This window comes from Natator depressus, chromosome 5, assembly GCF_965152275.1.
Source record: "Natator depressus isolate rNatDep1 chromosome 5, rNatDep2.hap1, whole genome shotgun sequence".
In the NCBI taxonomy this organism is placed as follows: domain Eukaryota; kingdom Metazoa; phylum Chordata; order Testudines; family Cheloniidae; genus Natator; species Natator depressus.
In genome coordinates, this window is record NC_134238.1 from 59,307,192 (window position 1) to 59,327,280 (window position 20,089).

Genomic DNA, 20,089 nt, shown 5'->3' on the forward strand with positions numbered 1-20,089 from the left:
ACAGAAGTAAATTATTTCAGGTTTAATGGTATGTGGACCTAATATTTTCTGTTTGATAAATAATGAGAAATTCCTTTGCAAAAGAATGATAAAAACTGATTTTTAACAACAGAATATAGTTCAACATTATGGCAAACATTATGCCAAATCAGTAACTACACCATAAACTATTCATCAATTTGATTCCTTTATTTGAAAGCTACTAAAGTGTTAGATGTGATAATAATGTTTATTGTTTTCAAACACAGTAATAGCACAATAAAAGATGAAAGCCTGTGTAGAACCATTCTTCCACTCGCTTTCCTATTTCTCTCATAATTACATATTTCTAACTATTCAAATATGAGGAAGAATACAATTGCAGTTTACAGTAACAAACATATACAATTTATTAAGCAAAATCTCTGAGAAGCTTTTCAATGTTGAAAGCAAGTGATCCTTCAGAGTCCTAACTCAGACTAGTTTTTTTCAAGGAAAAGCTATTTAAAGCAGTTTTGATATCAAAACTCTGATAAGTTCAAATTCATCCATTTCTTCTTAAAAGCTTCAAAGTTGTGACAGTGGTCTATGTTATCAGAATGCTATCTGCCTTCAAAATATGAATGTTCAGATAGACTGCAACTCTCTTAGTAAAAAGTGATAAAGGATTCTTCCTACCTCCACACCTCCCCCAGTTCAATATTTGTCTCACTGATAACTGGATAACTACTGATATCCACAACTGGCTGGCATCCTTCCATCAATAGTCAAGCAGTGAAAAATGTAGCAAAACTCAAAAATTTGTGTGTGTTTTCTTGCTGCCATTCTTACAAACAAAGCACAAATACTTACTTGAACTTTCCAATAAAATTTTCACTAAGAGACAATCCTGATGTAGCAGTGTTTCCAAAAGCAAGTTCCAATTACAATACGGTTGGGACAAGAGCAGTTTCAGTTGACCCTGGGCTGCCATTTCTCCGGTTGATGGAATCCTTTCAAAATGTAAGATAAAGACAGAATAATGTAGTTAATTTATCTATGAAATTAATAGCCTTAAAGTGCAGATGTAATGCTAACTCCTTTAAATGTCAATTCCTCCCAGATTACTCAGAAAATGCTTTCATGCTTGCTTACTTTAAGGCTGCTCAGGGAAGGAATTACATTTAATCTCAACTAGCTAAAAGCAAATTAACATTTGGTAGTCTGCCAAATTTATAACTGATACAAAGTAACCTCACTTGTCTCTTTCATGGAACCATGTATGTTCTTGTTCCATGAGGCAAAAATGAATTTTCTTGTGCTTGAATAAATTTGAGGTTATTATATTTTAGTACAGTGTTACATTAATTGTTTAGCAGGAGGCTATAAAATTTATGAAATCAAGTATAAGAAGTGGATAAATAACAAAACCAATGAAAATGCTAAAAGGAGTATGTAACGGGGTGCCACAGAAGCTCTGCTTTCAGTGTAAAGGATATTTTTCCAAGTCCTGCAAAATCCACATGCAAAATGAGATTGCTCTAATAATTGGTATGCCAGCAAAGGGCCCTGGGTAGAGACAATGGTTCAAAACTGAGTTAATTCTGGTCACAGATTTCCTGAGATACAATCCTTTACAATTACATGTTTTAAAATTTTGTTTTTTTCCCCCACAAAGCTGGGGAAAATACTATGGTCAGGATCCAAACGAATTTACATCTCAGGATTTAACTTGAGCTCAGCTAATGAACACCACCAACAGTCAGCTTCAAAAATTAAGAAGTTAATTGATTTTGAGTCTGGTTCTACAATGTAATGCACCTGGCTGCTGCAAGCAACCTTTCCCCCTCTCCCTGCCCCATCTGACCCCAACAGTGGACCCAGAGCTCCTGGCTCAGTAGGGTTGGGGGAGGGATGACCCTCAAAACCCTGGCCACTCCCTCTCCCTGCAGGGCAGCTGCTTGGTTCCCGCTCACTCTCTGGCCCCTCTGACCTCCCTGGGGCTGTATGTGCTGGTGCGCTCGGGCACCATGCACTGTCAGGGCGGTGAGTGGGAGCCAGCCCCAAAACTTCCCTCTAGTGAGGAGGAGCCAAAGCCGCCACTGAAGGAGGCTTCGGGGAAGTTTTGGGGGCTGGCTCCCACTTCCTGTCCTGACAGTGCACACAGTCCAGGTGCCCCTGCACACACAGTGCCAGGGAGGACACGGGAGGCCTGGGAGCAAGGACTAGAAAGCAGCGGAGGGGGAGCGGCAAGGCTCCCAGCTCTGCACAGCCAGAGGAGGGGTGATTCCTAACATCTGAGTAACTGGGAGCTGCCTCCCACCTGTCAGCTTTGCTCCCTGCTCCAGGCAAGCTCCGCATAGCAGCAAGGAGGAGCTGGAGCAGGAATGGCGAGACTGCTCAGCCAGGCAGTATTGGTGCTTCCAGCTACTGCACTGGCCGCCGGCAGTGCTGCTCCTCTGCTGCCATGGGATACATCTGAAGGATTTCTGGGACCTGAGTCAAGTGCAGGACAGGAAAGCAGTAGGGCTTGGATCTTCCATCTCTGCATGACCCTGGGACCATAAGTTAGCACAATTGGTGTGTGGACACAAGGGGGGTTAGGCTTCAGTCCAGGTTCAAACCTGGACTTACATTTTTGTGTAGACATACCCTTAGTCTGACCTCAGTGGTACGCAAGGCTTTAGAACAAATTCTGAAGGAAAGAATAATTAAATCAATAGAGATAAACGGTAAAGGGGATGAAATGGAAAACTGGTTTACCAAAAGTAGATCATACCAGACTAACCTGATTTCCTTTTTTCAGAAAGTAACTGATTTTTTAGATAAGGGAAGTGCAATGGATTTAATATACTTGGGCTTCCACAAAGCTTTTGAGATGGTGCCAGCTGGGAAATTATGAATTAAACTAGGAAGATGGGGATCAATACAAGCATCGTAAAGAAGATAAGGAACTGGCTAAAGAGAAAAAGGTAACGGGTTGTGCTGAAATGTGAACTATTAGCTCAGAGGGAGATTACTAGTGGAGTTCCTCAAGGATCGATATTGGAACGAATCTTATTCAATATTTTTATGAATGACTGTGGCACAAAAAGTAGGAGCATGGCAATGAAATTTGCGGATGACAAAAAGTTGGGAGGCATTTTCAATAAAAAGGAGGATCAGAATATTATACAGGAAGACCTGGATGACTTTGAAGACTGGAGTGACGGAAATGGGATGAAATTCAATAGTGCAAAATGCACGGCCATGCACATAGGGTTTAATAATAAGAATTTCCGGCATGAGCTGGAGGCTCTCCAGTTGGAAGCAACAGGGGAGGAGAAAGAGCAGATGTGTGGGTTGATCATAGGATGACTATGAGCCACCAATGTGTTCCAGCTGTGAAAAAGGCAAATGTGATTCTAGCATGTATTAGGTGTGGCATTTCCAGTGGAGATAGAGAAATATTAATGCCATTGTACAAGGCACTGTAAGATCTCATTTGAGGATAAATTCTGGCAACCCATCTTCCTGAAAGATGAATTCAACTGGAGCAGGTGCAGATAAGAGCTGCTAGGATGATCAGAGGACTGCAGGGCCTATCTGTTGAGAGGAGACTGGAAGAGCTTGGCTTCTCTTGTCAGCAAAAAGATGGCTGAGAGGGGATATGATTGCTCTCTATAAATACATTAGGAGGCTAAATGCCAGGAAGGTTAAAGAGCTATTTTAGCTAAAGGACAATGCTGGCACAAGGACAAATGGGTATAAACTGGCCATGAACAAATGCAGGCTGGAAATCAGAAGAAGGTTTCTAAATATCAGAGGGATGAGGTTCTGGAACAGACTCCCAATATGTGTGGTGGGGCCAAACAACTTAATTAGTTTTAAGGAGAACTGGACATATTTATGAGTGCAATTGGGTGACAGGGTTGCTTGTGATGGTGGGCTGCAGGGTTCAACAGCTCTGGACCACACTTCCTGTTTATGTCTTATGTTCCTAAAAGCTCATGTTTCAAGGTTTCCAGCTGGCCATCTGCAGGAGTCAAGAATGGATTCTCTCCCCCTGCTACCCTCCAACATATTCTGGGATTTTTTAAAATCTCCTTCCCCTGAAGCATCAGAGATGATCATGGCTGGAGACGGGGTGGACCAGAGCTCTAAAGTGACACTGAGCATTCTCTCTCTCAATTGCTTCGCTGTCTGATATTGTCCACGTGCTCAGGGTCAAATTGATTGCTATATGTGGGGCCAGGAAGGAATTTCCCCCTAGGTCAGACTGGCAGTGAGTGAGAGTTTTTTCGCCTTCCTCTGCAACATGTGGATGCAGGTCACTTGGTAGGAATATCTGGCGATATCTCACTTAATTATTTCCCTGCTGTTGTGGGGGCCTCAGGCACTGGTGAACCTCGGTCTCTCCTATTCTCTGCCTGCAGCATCTAATAGTCTAGTCTCCTGTGAGCTGTAATACTTACCTAATTTTAGTTGTTGGGTTTGTTGTGAGGGTGCTGGTGGCTTCTGATATACAGGAGGTAGGGTTGCCAATTTTCTAATTGCACAAAACCAAAGACCCTTGCCCCCAGTTCCTGGCCAATGGGAGCTGTGGAGCCGGCGCTTGCAGGGGGGGGCAGTGTGTGGAGCCCCCCTGGCCACCCCTATTGCCTAGGAGCCAGAGAGACATGCCAGCTGCTTCCCGGGAGCTGTGCAGAGCTGAGTAGTGAGCCTGCCAGCCCTGCACCCACACACTTTTAACAGCCCGGTCGGTGGTGCTGACTGGAGCCGCCAGGGTCCATTTTTGACCCGGTGTTCCAGTCAAAAACCAGACACCTGATCACCCTAACAGGAGGTCAGGCTAGATGATCTGATGATCCCTTCTGGCATTAAACTCTATGACACAAATTAGGCCTAATTTCTGACACACCAATTTGGATTCACTGATTTTTGGTTTCACACAGTCTTGCTTACCAAGCATGAGGCAACTCAGTCATTGAATTATATCAGTAGGCCTTTTTGTTTGGACTAATTCAGTCTCTCTCACTTTTGCACCTTTTTCCATTAACATTTATTATTATAGCTTATTGTGACTTCTTATGAACTTTCACTTTCACTACAATTAGGGTAAATTTGTTGGGCCAATTATTACAACCTTCTCCTTTTCTGTCAGAGTTGTTTAGCTCTGACAAAGATGTTATCCTTTTGACAATGATCCCTTAATCGACACAGGGATCATTGATATACTTCATTTTAGAAAACCCAGTTCTTCTGTAAATGTGGACCTGTTCATGTGAATGTTCACAAATAGCAATTTAAAAAGGCACAAATATGACTGAATCACACAGCTATTTAGAATCCAAATGAATGATCACAAATGTTCTTTCTTCAGTAATTGACTGGTTCTATCATTAATATTTTATTACATTATGGAGGCTCTTAGTATTGACTCCATAGTTAAGATAGACTTCTAAAATGGGCTTAGAATGAACATAAAATCTTGCTTTTCTCTAAAGTAAATGTCTTCTTGATATATAATTCCACAAAGTGTTAGTTTTTATGTCCTTTGAATGCTCTGTTTAGATTTTATTTTATTTCTCATCATAAGTTTTTAGAAGGAAGTCTTTGAAATTGGGTTCTGGACAAAATTTATCCTTGGTAGTCTTCCCTTTCATTGTTGACTGATATCTAACAAAGAACAAAAAACCCCCCTATTTTCCTACATAAAATGTGCTTTTGAAAAAAACCAATTTTGCATCATTTTTAGCCATTACACTTACTCATTTGAGCTGAAACCATATGCTCCAGTGGTTGATGATTGAGAAAGTTTATTCACTATTGCACGTAAACTTTATACACATAAATGTGACATGCACCAGCGCATTAACTACTTATGCATCAGTGCAAAAACTATACATGCATAAATTTTGTGTGCTAGTGCACACACAAAACCTTCTCTATCAGATAAAATCTTCTTACCAGGAACTACACTTTTCTGTCAGATTGTATCCTGCAATGTTGAAGGATTTATATGCAGCTGACCATAAATATTATGTGCCATTTATGGCAGCAGCTCGCACGTAACCTAGAAGACTTGCTGATGGAAAAAAAATCTTTGTCAGTTGCTGCACTTCTACCTCCATGGGTCTGCCACTGCCCATCCTTCATTCTCCTGCCTCATCATTCAACTCTACACCTTCATTTGAGCATTAAAACTCCTTAGAAATGAATCCACCAAAACCTCTGTTGTTCAGTCAGGGTTACTACATACATGGTATACCAGTCACAAAGCCACAAAAAGCATGGACATGAAAAGTTCTATTCTATTCTACACAGACTTTTATACTGTACTCATCACTGTAATGTCTTAAGCCACATAACAGTACATTCCCTCTACTCCTTAACCCACGAGCACACACCTTACCGTTACCACAAAAACCTATTTGCCTCAGATCATGTACTGTAAGTCTGCCTCCCATAACCCCCTTTACCAAACTCCCCCACAGCCCAAAACCCCATTATGCCAAACATCTGCAAGGAACAGTATTGTGAGTGGGTAGTTTGGTAAAGGGGTATTGTGAGTGGACAATGTTATGATTGCACTCTCTGCGGTGTATGGTAATTGTGGGGATGGTATGTGGCTGTGGATGGAGAAATATTATTAGGTGGCTTCCCTGTCATTTTCATGCTTTTGTGAGTTTGTGTCAAGTATGTTGTGTATGTAGAAACCCCAACCGCTTGACAATTATGTTCACTGTATATTAATAAATATGTATGTATAGACTTGTAATTTATATATAACTAATATGTATACACACATATTCAAATCTTAATACAATTTACAGCAAACAGAAAACCTTGAATTTTTTTACATCTATTAAAATAAATTTTCAGGATTAATTCTTTCCATTTTTAATAACTATTCTTAAAATACATTATATATTATATATACAACAGGTCTTTAAGACATGCATACAAGCAACAAAGCAGGAATTATGTTACAAGAAAGGTAAACATTAAAAAAACCACTAATATTAATGACATTTAGCATTCTGGCTTATGGGTAAACTCTACATTTTTATAAATTCCGTAAAATTACAGTGGCCAGCCTCAGTTGTGTTTACCTTTATGGCTGGCTTTCATATATTTGTATAGCACCCGTTCCACCACAGCTTTTCATTGCCCCCCAAATATGAGACTGTGAGGTGTTTGGTCAGTTGGTAGATGAATATTAATATTTAAAATTACTTATAATAAATTAAAAGCCATTTTTAGAATATCTGGGTAGAAATAAAGCTTTGTCTGTCATTGACCAGATGGGAAGTTATCATGTTGCAATATATTATATACACCAGTTCTTGGCTCTTTAAGCCTCTTGCAAATTGAAATGTACAGTGGTGTGACTCACTCAGAGGAAAAATAAAATGTTTCAGACATTCCCTACAGCCACTGAGCTAGCACCAATAAATGCACTGAGAAGTTTTTGTATTGGACATATGGAGAGGCATATGTTCTCTCATCCTCCTAGCTCATGTAGCTGTGAATATAACACTAGCCTCATAAAAAAAGAGACAAAAGGTAAACTATATATAAATATCAGACATTTAAATTTTCAGTTTTGTAATCATGGAAGAAAAGAGAAGAGTGATGATTTGCCAATAGTAGAATTATAGGTCCATAAAAAAGCAATTTCTGAACCATCAAACCAAATCACTAAAAGAACATAAATATTCATTAAAACGAGTCACTAAATAGATAAACAAATGTGTTATTTTTGTTGGAATCTAACATGAAAAATAAATGTGCAAACTTCAAACTTTTTTATTAGACAAACAGAAGTTAACAGTGTTTATTTAAAAAAAACAAAAAATTTTAAAAAGTCAAAGAAACATTGTATAAATCAATGTGTACATGTATCTAGAATTCTTAAAATATCAAGCTTTCCTCCACCCATGGGTTACTTCTAAAAACAAGATGTTTGAGTACATTACTATCAGATTAACACAATTTCTCAATTTTTCATATCTAACTCCAGTATAGATCTGATTCACCATAAGCAACACAGCATACTATCATACTGAACATCACTTCTGAAATTAACAAACATTTCAGTTGTATGGACTCTGCATTTTCATGGAAGCACCACCAGCTTAGACAGGGCAAAATTATAATAATAATAATAAGTATTAATATTTGTTTTGAGGTAGCATCTAGGGAATTTTCTGAATAGGTGAAAATGCTGTTGCCAAAGACAAGTACTAAGTGTTTTTGGAGTCTGGTCATATGGATTGTGTCTGTGTGGACACACTGGCCATGTTGCTTGTGGTGGATTTGCCCTCTTCTTATCTCCCTCCTATTTTCCTGTGCTGGCCTACCTCGGAATTCATTTCCTCAGTGTATAGAGTGGCGCATAGACTCCCATCATTTATATTCTTATTATTTTTGTCCCACACAGTGGCAATATGTAAGTCCTTAGTAGTGTCAGAGCAGCTTTAAGCCACTTCCTCAGAGTAAAGCTGCCCTAAAGACCATGTGTGAAATCCTGACCCCCTTGCAGTTAGTGGGAGTTTTGCTGCTGACTGAAATGGGGCTTCCTTGCATAGGAAGAATCCTTGGGAAGAGTAAGAGACAATAATAGCTGCTACACTACACTGCCCTTCTCCCTGTAAGCAGTACAAGGTGTGTAAAGGGCATCTTTTTACCCTGGTGATCCATGGCATAAGTTACATTGTGGAAAGTGGCCCAGAATCAGGAGATCACAAAAATGGCTCAAAGCTCAGGATCTTGGCTGTGGTCTTCACTGCAGCAGGCCCTTCCATTTTAGCATAACTTATTTTAAGAATGGAGCCAGATTCCTTTGTCTTTTCTTTATTGTTTTTAAATATGAAAATATATGTTCTCAGAATAAATATAAACATCTAAATTATGAAAAATTAAGGGGAAGGTCCCTTAGAAAATGCTAGAAGTCAAAAATAACTTGGGAGGGGGTATGGGGAAGAAGCAAAGGGACTGGGAGAGGATCGACAATGGGTGTGTGAGTACGCTGGGACCAAAATTAGAAAGGAAATGACAGAACAGCTTGTAACATATGCCTTGTGATACTTGTTATTATATGCAGTGAAACAGAAAGAGAAATTATTCATTTGCTTTTAAACATGTAGCAAGTTCCCTAAAAATCAAATATAACCAAGCAATGGAAAATACTGGCATATTTTTCAATTGGTTATTTAAATATCACACCTACTTTTTTGAGCTAGCTCTTTTAATTTCCTCCTAAATTAAAATGCTATGAAAATTGTACCTGTGCTGAATTACATGATTGTCAACTATTGTATATTTATATTTTTATGAAACATTAACATGAAATACTGAAAATAATTCAGATATCTAACATAACATAAATACACTGCTAAAGAGCTACATAATACACTGCCTTTCTCATGACCTTTTTTATAGATCATGGAAGTTTAAACAGAACACTTTACATCAGATAAAACTTGTAATAAATTCAGAAAAATGCTTATATATTGTTTCAACTGAATTTTAACTACAATATTTATCCAGGAACACTATCAACACAATATCACAGCAATATCTAACTAGTATTAACTACCTGTTTTTTTTCTTATTTATATCAACTAATGATACTCACATAATTAAAGGAGGACAAAATGGTGTTAGGCAAGATAGCCAGTGTAATGGGTGACTGATATTTGATTTGGAGAAATTTGATGGAAGTAGCTCACCAAAACCATTCTGAAATGTCCTGGAAAAATAAATAGTTTTGAGTTAAAAAGACAAAAAATCTCTTTAAGCACAAATATGAAACATGAGAATTAAAAAAGTTTATTTATAACTTATTTGTTTACTCCCATTTGATCAGATGTGAAATTTAAAAAAAAAACATGTTATTTCTTAGATATTGGTAAATTTTTTGAAGCTGAGTTTTATACATAACTGGCACTGTAACATAGACAGTTAAACACACTGGTTTCATTATACAGTTATTTTTAAATAGTCTCTTTTCAACATAAGATTATGGACTGAAAGTAGGCTAAGTAACCAAACTAAGTTACTTTTTTGTCATTAGTTTCTATTACCCTTCTCTTTATAGATAATCAGTAGGGCATGTTGTCAACATTATGAGTACACGCTGCAGGATCAATACCTTTTGAGGTGATGATGACATATCTCCTACTAGACATGCTACTTTGGATTAAATCAGGCAAATTTGGGGTCAGAATCTTTGGCCATGCTTTACTGGCTCAAAACAGATGGAAAGCTAGCTTAGACGAACAGCTAGGATTTCCAATACAAGGAGAATCTCTGATTGGTGTAAAGCTGGCATAGATTGCTCAGTGTCATCCATTCATGGCCTTCCCAACATAGGGCAACATTCCAGAGAGAAAGCAAGGTGTTGCCAGATTGCACTGGGGGTCCCACTAGTGCTGGCACATATTAGAGCAGCCCTGTGGCTGCTCTAATACATTCCTAGGGACTATGCCCCTTTGCCTCCCCTCACCCATCTCTCATGAGTGACAGGGCAGCTCCGGCACACTTGAGAGGATGTAGTTCCTTTTCTTCATCCCATTGCTCATGTGGAATTTTCATTTCAAACTTTCACTTACAAATTTTTAATATTTCTTTTTCACATACACTCTTGGGCATCTTAAACTGTTTCTCTCTGGTCTTTGCTGTTCTATAAGAAATGGGTGGGATTTTCTAAAATGACTTAAGGGCATCAGATGCCTTTGAAAATCATATTGTATATAATCAGTAATATCTTGCAAAATCAGTCATGATAGGTTCATTTTCTCTCTGACATAAAACCATTAAGCCAGATCCTTGTTGCTAAGTGCCCTTTGCACTGCTCCAGCAGCGAAAAGGCATTTAAAGCCACCTTCAGTAAATAAGGGTGGATTCTTGTGGGACAGATGAATCTTTGGTTGGCATAAAACTAGCTTTACACCACCTGCTCCTGTAACTTGGCACATGGGACAGAAGGGGGCATGCCACAGTCAGGAGGGGCTGAACCCTGGGAGACTAATATAACTGCTACAGCTGGCATAACTCAGAGCAGCCTGGAGTCTGCTTTAAATTACACCAAGGCAGTTTCTCTTTCCTCAGCTGCACCAAGTGTGAGCTTAGTGCTGTTCAGGATCTTGGGAACTGACTTCAATGTAGTTAGGCCAGGGGTGAATTTGGCCCAACGTATCTAAGGAGAAATCACACACCAATTTCCTTCTTCCTTCTACTTTGCTTCAAGTGCTACCAAAATTTCCATAATGTCTTTCTGATTTGAATGATTAATAACTGAAATTATAAATACTGCCACATCATTACTGTGTGTATATTTTTTTTAAAAAGCCTAGGAAATTTAAATAAAAGGAGTGAGGGCAGCCAGCACTTGGTTTCTGTTTAAAATTTTCAAGTTTCTTTCAGAATAAAAATCTGAGCTTTAGTTGGGGCAATGTCTAGAGTAAACAATATAACTATTTTAATAGTCTCATTTAGTTCAGAAATTTTATTCTACACCATAATAGGAGCTCTCCTGGGATGCTCCAAATTCAGGGGTAATATAATATTCTGTAACTCTCTAAGCTGAACAGTGCTGGTTGTTATTGGTAACATTTATTATTTGTATCGCATTAGCATGTAGGAAATCCGGTTATGGACCACCGCTCCTATTACTTAATTATACATATCTAGACTTGGCCTCCTAATCTAGAAAGAAGGATCAGCCCTTCCCTCTAGGGCAGTGGCTCTCAACCTTTCCAGACTACTGTATCCCTTTCATCTTGAATTTCTTAGGAAGAAGTAGCAATTAGAGCCTAATCTTACTCAAAAAAAATATCAATGGGAGTTTTGCCACTGACTATAACGTGAGCATGATCAAGTAGCTTTGAGTGGAAAGGGTGGCATGTACCGAGGGTACACTACGAAAGAGTAAGGAATCATTACTACAGTAACATTTAAACTTCCTCAGTAACACACATGAAGTCTTCTGAAGGCTAAGCATAAAGATAAGATTGTAAAGTAGTTAAAGGAAAATAAAAATATTTTCACAAGGAAACTGTAGAAGTTTTAAAATGCTGGCAATGTCCAGGACAAATTCTTACTCTCTGTAGCTGTGTATAGAAATAATCCCGCCCCCCCGCCATTTAGCCAAGTAGGCTGCTACACCTCTTGAAGAATCTGCAGTAATAGGAAATAGCAATTATTTACTTTGATGAAAACAGGATTCCTTAATAGAAATCATGATTGATAAAGTCTGAGTAGTAATAAGCAGCCACGTTTTCTCTGCTGATAGTATATGAACTGTTGGGGAGATTTTTGGAATACAGCAGTTTGTTAAATACAGTCCTTCAGAGCTCTCTTAATGTCAAGCAGGTGGCAGAGACTTTTGGATTCTGAGTTATGAGGTTTGGGAGAGCAAACTTCCAGGCAGATGTCAAAATTGATGTGGAAACCTGTAATCGCTTTAAGGAAGCACATTGTCTAAATGTAACATCATCTTTAAATATTATAAAGAATGAAGTGCCTGCTAATAATGCAATAATCCTTTGGTGCCAGCAGTTCTCAGTGTCCACTGCTGGCAATGTAATTCTTGCCAGAAAGAAAATGTAACTCTGTGCCAGACAGTTTAATTCAACTGCTCTTCTGACAGAAGTTTAGTAATAGCTAGTAGAAAAGTTGTTTTGACTATACGATATATTAAGGCAGCTGCCTATAGTCTCAAAACGGTGGATAGCATCTGTGAGAGTATTTAATACCACAGCAAGATCCCAAGTTACGGTAGTTTTATTCTCCCTTAGAGTATGACAAGGTGACAATTGATCTTGCAAGCCTCAATGCAGGTGTGAAATGATGAAATGCCTACAAGATACTAATGGTGTTTCCTTGTAGATTTTGAAGAACTTGATAATCTAAACAATTTAGAATTATGGATAATATGCAGCTGCATGAGTAGTAACTTGTTTTTCTTAAAAAATAGAGAGGTACTTCCAACTGTTAAAAGAAAAGAAAAAGAAAAGGAAAAGAAAAAAGTTGGAATCTCTAAATACTCCTCTCAGCAGTCATGCTATCATCCTGAATTTTTAATCTGTAATAGCATTCCTGATGTCTAATACATAATCATCTGAAGGAGGGCAATTAGATCTTTTTCATCATCTTCAGCAACAGAGGGAACTGGTGACTTCATGTCAGCATGAGACAACTGAAAACCACTCTGCTCTGCTTTGAGCTACCCTAAGTATAGAGGGCAGTCTCTATTTTGAGGGATTAAGTGGGACTTTAATTGTGCATAGACCTTGTGCTGGCCTTCTGAATAGGAGAGAATTTTACTCTGTAAGCGTAGGAGGGAATTAAGGGTACAATTAAATCCAGTTATTCACTGCCTTATCAAGATATACGTGCTGCCAAGGTTCGCTAAAAGCAAATTCTTGTCATGTGTGAAAAACGTGAAGGGAATTCTACATGTCTGAGGGTTTCAAAACATCATGAGAATGTTTAGCTGAATATACCACTTCCCTGATGTGGTTTATTGATTTAAGTGCACATCTCAGCTCTCCCAGGAAATACAAATGGTTATTACTATCACTTTGATATGGGATGTTAGATACATCATTTTGTCAAACTGTTCATGTTAAATTGCTGTGATGGGACTTGGTCACTTTGTAACATGGTGGACACACTGGAATCAAGTTTAGAGGCAGGCAGGTTGCATTGTATTTGGGTTTGTTTACATTTTAAGAGGATAATCCATGAAGAATTATCCCATGTGTCTGGAAGCGGTTTTAGTGTTGCAATCGTTGGAGGTTCAGAAGAAAGAGAAGAAAAATGTTCCTCCCTCTGATGCTAGATTGACTGAATTATTGTTTAACCAGATCATTTTGAACTGCAGCTAATGAACTGGAAAAGAGGTTGATAGAGTTCTTTTAAATGAAATTCCTACTCTACTAGGGAAATATAATTTATAAATTTTGCATTTTATGGTAATCTGTAGAATGATAAAGGTAGAGGTAATCTGTAGAATGGTAAAGTTCTTTAAACTATGTCGAGGATACAAACTGTCTTTGGGTTCAATCCTGTAAATTGTCGAGAGCCTCCTGAGATGTGCTGAATATCCGAAACAACTTTTGAAGACTGAAAGGTTTACCCATAAAGGACAAAATTCTGTGGTGCATGGTTTGAGACCCATAACTCCCTATCAGGATTATTTTCGATTAATTTGATTGTCTGCCATTTGACAGATTTTGTACTTTTTAAAAACAATTGCCAATATGTCTCCAGAAATCCAGTCTGTATTTATGGTATTTACTATGTTTTTTTTAAAAACACACTGAATACACAAATTCCATCATTTGGCATCATATTGACACTCAGAGGGCTCATCAGCAGGGTTGGAACCTTTAGAATCACTGCACAGACCTCTGCTATTTGAACTAATGGAGTATCTGACAGCAACAAAAGCCATCCTCTATAGTTGGACCTGCAACAGAAGTCAATGAGACACACCATTTGCAAGCAGATTTCACAGATATTTGCTGACAGCAGAGGAATGGTGAAATTCAGGAATCCTGAGTTCCATTCCAGACTCTAGAGGGGAGTGTACTCCAGTGGGCAAAGATTCTTCTCCCAGTTTTCCTAAAGCCTGACCTCTTCTGCCCTGTCCCCCATCCAACCTGTTCCTGTTACAAGCTTTTAGTCCCAGTCTCCACCCCCTCAGGCATCTCATCCTAATCCCAGTTTCCTTGACCAGTCAATCCTAGTGTCCTCCACTGGGCTCTTTTCCAAGTCCCAGTTTTCCCCGAACCTCCATTTTCTCCCTCTCCCCAAATTCAGCCCCAGTCTCCTTTCTTAGCCAGTCACAGATCTTCCTACCAGTTCCTTTGCCTATCTGTCTCTCTCCTCCCCTGCCACTCGAACTGGCTCCCAGTCTCCCTCTTCAGGTTTCTGATGCAGTATCAGTCTCTTCCCCAGTTCCATAGCCAGTCCCCACAAGTTCCTTGTCAGATATTTCTCTCCTCCCCGCATGTCCCCATTCTCCTCCCTTTATTTCCTAGTCCCAGTCTCCTTCTCCAGACAGTTCCAGTCTCCAAGGCTGGATTTACACCTTAGGTACCCCTAGGCATCTTCAGTGCCCTCCCCTGCCAAGCTGACCTTCTTGTTTTCCATAAAAAATGAAACTTTTAACCCATTTTTAACTTTAGGTGATCCTAGAATGCCAGCGCCCCTATGCACATGCCTACTGTGCCTAATTGGAAATCCAGCCCTGCCAGACTCTTCCTCTCCAACTTGCTCATTATCTGATTTCAGCATTCTATCCCCCAGCCAACCGGATCCCAATCCCCCTCGATTTACCTCACTGATTCCCATCCCCCATCTCCTATACCCATGGTTCCCAGTCTCAGTGTCCTAGCTCAACCAGTTCCAGAAGGCCTCTCTCCATCTCCCAGTCTCCTTGCCCAGCCAATCCTAGTGTCCCCCAGCTCCCAGTCTTCCCTCTACAGTTCCCACTTACATTTACTCCCCCAACTCCATTCTCACCAGACTCCATGTTCCAGTCTACTCCTTTCCGTCTCCCTGGTCTGGCATTTGTGCCCTCTGCATTCAAATCAGACTCCTTCCTCCTCCACGCTACCTGGGTGCCAACAAGGGGACCATTGAGAGCACAGGAAAGACCGGCTCCCTGTTCTTAGTTCTGGTGCTCAGACCAGCCCCACCCCACTCTGTCTTGGAGCATCTAGGCACAGCAATTACAGGGAAAGTCCCTCTGGGAATGTCTACACAGCAAATAGACACCCGCAGCTGACCTGTTCTAGCTGACTCAGGCTCGTGGGGCATGGGCTGTAGGTCTGTATCATTGCAGTATAGACTTCTGAGAGTAGGCTGGAGCCTGGGCTCTAGGACCCTGAGGGAAGGTTTTTCTTTGCTATGTAGAGACACCCTCTGAGCCCTGGTATCCTTGTGCTGGAGGCTTGTGTTCTGTGGGAATGGTGCATATGTAATCTGGTCATGTGTAAGAGTGTTAGGATGTGGAACATGCTCAGTGAAGATGGAATCTTTGGAGACTTCAGCTGTTAAAAATCAAAGAAATCTCTATTGAATATGTGCAAACTATGATTTTCAAAAGCATAACTTGGGCATATATATTTGAGCAGATTTTCACAGAAAAGGCAAAGGACATATCCCCGCCCCCCCCCAAAAAACAACACTCTCTGCCAAATTTCAAGTCCTTCCTCCAAAGCATATGGGTGCTAGAGCATTCAAAGAAATGGTCTGAAGACTTCTTTGATATGAGCAAAAGAATGTATATTCCCTTAGCCTTGTTCTCGGAAATGGCTGAATCATTTTGGCTTATATTTCCCAGAACAATTCAAGCCGAGACAGACATCTGGCATACAAAATTTCAGCACAAACAGCTAAAGCTCTGCAAACTTACAAGCAACAGAATAGAAGATCTTATCCTGGGAAGTGTTGAGCAACTTTATTAATAGGTGGTGCTATCAGCTCTGCTTATAATGCTTTTAGTCTCTATACTTTGTACTGAATGCATGAATAATGTCTCACAGAATTTATTGCACTACTGCCTTAATGTAGACAATATGCAATATTTATTAACATTTAATAATTAGTTAAGTAGTCACCAAATTTCCAAGCTTGGGTTACATCTGATATTCAGGAACTCTATGTTATCTTCTTTGCAATCAGTAAAAAAGTACATGTCCAGATTGTCCCTATCACCAGTCATACTGATGTTTATGTCGACTACATATAATGATGTGATAAAAGGTGTAGCTTTTCCAGTCATATTCCAACATAATTTGTGAACCTGAGCAAATAAATTATTAAAAACAGGGTACTCCCATACATAAGGATATAATATGGCCCTAGGTACAATAAGACATGTACAGCAGTTTTGTTGGTATCTTTGACAATCTTACCAGTGATTGTAAAAGTGAAATATAATCTGTGAGCAATAAAGTATTATACTTGGTTATATGGTGGATATAACCAAGCAAGGATTTATGTAATGTATACTTAGCCTTTGTCAGGTGATCTTGAATCACTATATCCAAATCTTTGTTCCATGCTTCTGGAGACACTTAATATTTTCATCTAATAAATTTCCAAAGGATCATGTTAAATTCTGACATTAAATTTTTTTTGTGTGAACATTAAAATTTTTTCTGTAGTGGCCAGTTAGAGATAAAAAGAGAATCTAGTAAGTAATGCTTTAATAATTCAGTGCCAATTTTTCTTTTGAGAGGTTTGTCAAATCGCCAGCAGAGACTTCCTCTGGAATGGGGAAACTCGATGTTGGCATAAATGTACTGGGTCTGGGACCTGTGCCTGCCACCCCACCTCTCCTGGCATAGGGAGTGTGCCAGAAGTAGTAATGGCCATAGCAGAGTTCTTCTCTGTTCCACCTATCCTCCACTTGTGTAGGATCTATTAAAGACCTTAAACCAGAGGTTAGATCTGCCTGCCACAGTTTTAAGTGGTGTTGGAGTTGGGTCTGGACCCAACAATCAGAGAGCTCTAGTACAGGAGAGAATCTGCCCTAAACTCACTCTTCGGAAGATATATACAGGATTATTTTCTTTCTCAACCATGTATTTTTGTTATACTTGACCAACCTAAGACACAACCTTAAGTAGCTTTAATTCCTGAAAATGACATTTCTTAGGATGCTATTTCCAGTGACAGCTTGGAATTCATCCAACCCAACTATTGGACAACTGCCTCAAAGACAATGTTCTGCCTTCAATAATACCCTGATTAGACTAACCTTCCGTGTGTGGAAAGGTGAGAGAGGTATCAGGCTTAGATTAAGTCTGGCAACAGCATATAGTCTTGCTTAGTACAAGAGAATAGGATGCTTAATTAAATAATAATTTTATGTTACAAATTGGGGCCTTGGTAATTGTGAAAGTCGTAATGTTGCCATTCTTGTATTGTCCTTAAATGTACCACCTTCAGTAAAGGAGAGCTACACCTCCTCTCTCTCACGTTTGTTTAAGAAAACTGAACAAACTTTTGTGATGTTTTTGACAGGAGTGATTTGTGTTGGGTTTTTTTAGGATTTTTTGTAAGAGACTAAAAATGGGTAATATTTCAAATGGATTAATAGTTGTAGAAAATAACCATTGTAATGTGATGGATATGATCTCAAAGTTTAAAAAGGAGACAATACCATTTGACTAAATGTGTTCATATTTTCTGTAGTGGTGTGGTATATTTCATTCGAAAATAAAACTTAGTATGGACTAAAAGTAAACTAAAATCAGGTGGTGTCCACTCTAACTAGAAATCTATTTTTTAGTTTTCTGGTTTTTTGTTTGTTTGGGTTTTTTGTTTTTGTTTTTGTTTTTTAAATAACAGCTGTGGGGGCACTGATTCACACACATTGTTTTGGGAATCTAAACACTGCCTTTATTTTTTCTGTAGCTCGCATGAGAAATGTGTGGTTTTCTGAGGATTGCTCAGATAAATCATCAGGTCATCTGCAAAAAGAGCTTCCTTTTTGAATTCCCAGTATATTTTTGTTTATCTGATGTCTATAGCTAGATTTTCAATTATAGTGTCATATAAAAGTGATTACTTTTCATTTGGTGGAATGGGAACCAGGTTAGTGTATGGGATAATCATTCTCCCTCAATTTCCCAACAATTCAACACCAATACTTTACAGATTTATTGTGTATTTCTTTGTTACTGGATTCCAATTAATTTAAATTGAAAAGCTTTATTAATTGCCCTTTTAAAATCAATATTAACATTGATTTCTGAAGGCTGTAAACTATGTCTGCAACAAGCTGATGTTCTAGTTGCCTGTGGGACAAGATGGAGGATTTAGAAGTAGGGAACCACAGCTGGAACTAAGAATTCAAAAGGTTTATATATTGTCAGAGGGTGGAATTAATATGTCTGGTCTTAGCAATTAATATTTTAGAGCACATTGGATGTTGGATATGTACTTTGTTTTCATCTTCTTTGCACAAAAACCTTGGACAAGTATTAGACCAATTGAAATGTTTCCTTCCTTAGCAAATAGGTTACAAGTGATAAGCATTTTGCAAACTACCGCAGACCATATTTCATGCCACAACAGACATTTCCCAAAAGAGCAATGCAGAAGCATTTTCTCAGAGATATTCTGATAGAAACACAGAAGTAGTCATTTTTGAGATCCACTGTGTGTCCTGCTCTTATGAGAGTTCGATGATGTAGTCGCAAAAATCAATTTAGGTTTGCAAAAATTAGTCATGTCTGTTTTTTCTATCTATTGCTTCACTTACAATTAATTTTACCCAAGTTTTTTGGAGAATGAATTAGAAACTACCTAACATATGGACATTTTCATTATACAGCCATGACAATAAGGAAAATTGATGTGAGATCAATATTCTTTTATTTCAAATTATGCATAATCTCTAATTTTGTTAATGGGAAAACTTTTTTTTTCATCTTGTAAAATATGTACACTTCATTGACAAACACACTCAGGGAATTTAATAAACAAACTCAGCATGTTTACTTTTTATGTAATCTTGACTGTAATTAGTGGGTTAGGTTTACTGAGAGTACACTAGCTGTAGTGCAACACAATATAGAAAACTATCCAGATCTGAGATCTCATCTAGTTTTACGAATAAAGATCTAAGAATGCATGGTTCAGCAAATCACCTTCTTTAGCCTTCACAAAAATATAATTGTTTATGATCATTTGCTACATATATAATTTCAGTTTTAACATTTTTCTATAAATCTGTGACAACCAATGAAATTTGATATTTTCAACATGGCCAACACATGAAATCTGTGAGCTTTGTGATTTGCAAAGGGCCTTATTTTCATATTAGATGACCCATCTGTGATGAAGTGAGAGTTCTGTCTGTACTACTTCTGAATTTTGGATGATTTTATGAAATTGTATCATGAAATGATTGTGTCATTGAAAATGTATAAATATGTGGATCCATCACAAATTAGCAGGGTTGTGTCATGACCTGGGAGAGACAATGGTGAGTGATTGGTACTCAATGATTGTGTATTCAAAGTAAAACACCTTAGGACAATAGGTATGCTCTACCTGAGAGAAGACACTTCCTCCTTTTGTCTGAAGGGAGGGTGGGGTTTGGAAGTAATGGAAAATC

At 38.7% G+C, this 20,089-nt stretch overlaps 1 protein-coding gene across 2 annotated transcripts in view; it reads right to left on the reverse strand.

Annotated features, from left to right (window-relative positions):
- Positions 1-20,089, reverse strand: part of KIAA0825 (KIAA0825 ortholog) — a 419,106-nt gene that overhangs the window by 206,479 nt on the left and 192,538 nt on the right. For both annotated transcript variants that reach the window (XM_074952850.1, XM_074952849.1), the window contains exons 13-14: positions 9,581-9,694; positions 832-971 (exon numbers count right to left, since the gene is read on the reverse strand). In XM_074952850.1, coding sequence (XP_074808951.1) covers positions 832-971; positions 9,581-9,694 — 254 coding nt within the window. The remainder of the gene's footprint in view (positions 1-831; positions 972-9,580; positions 9,695-20,089) is intronic.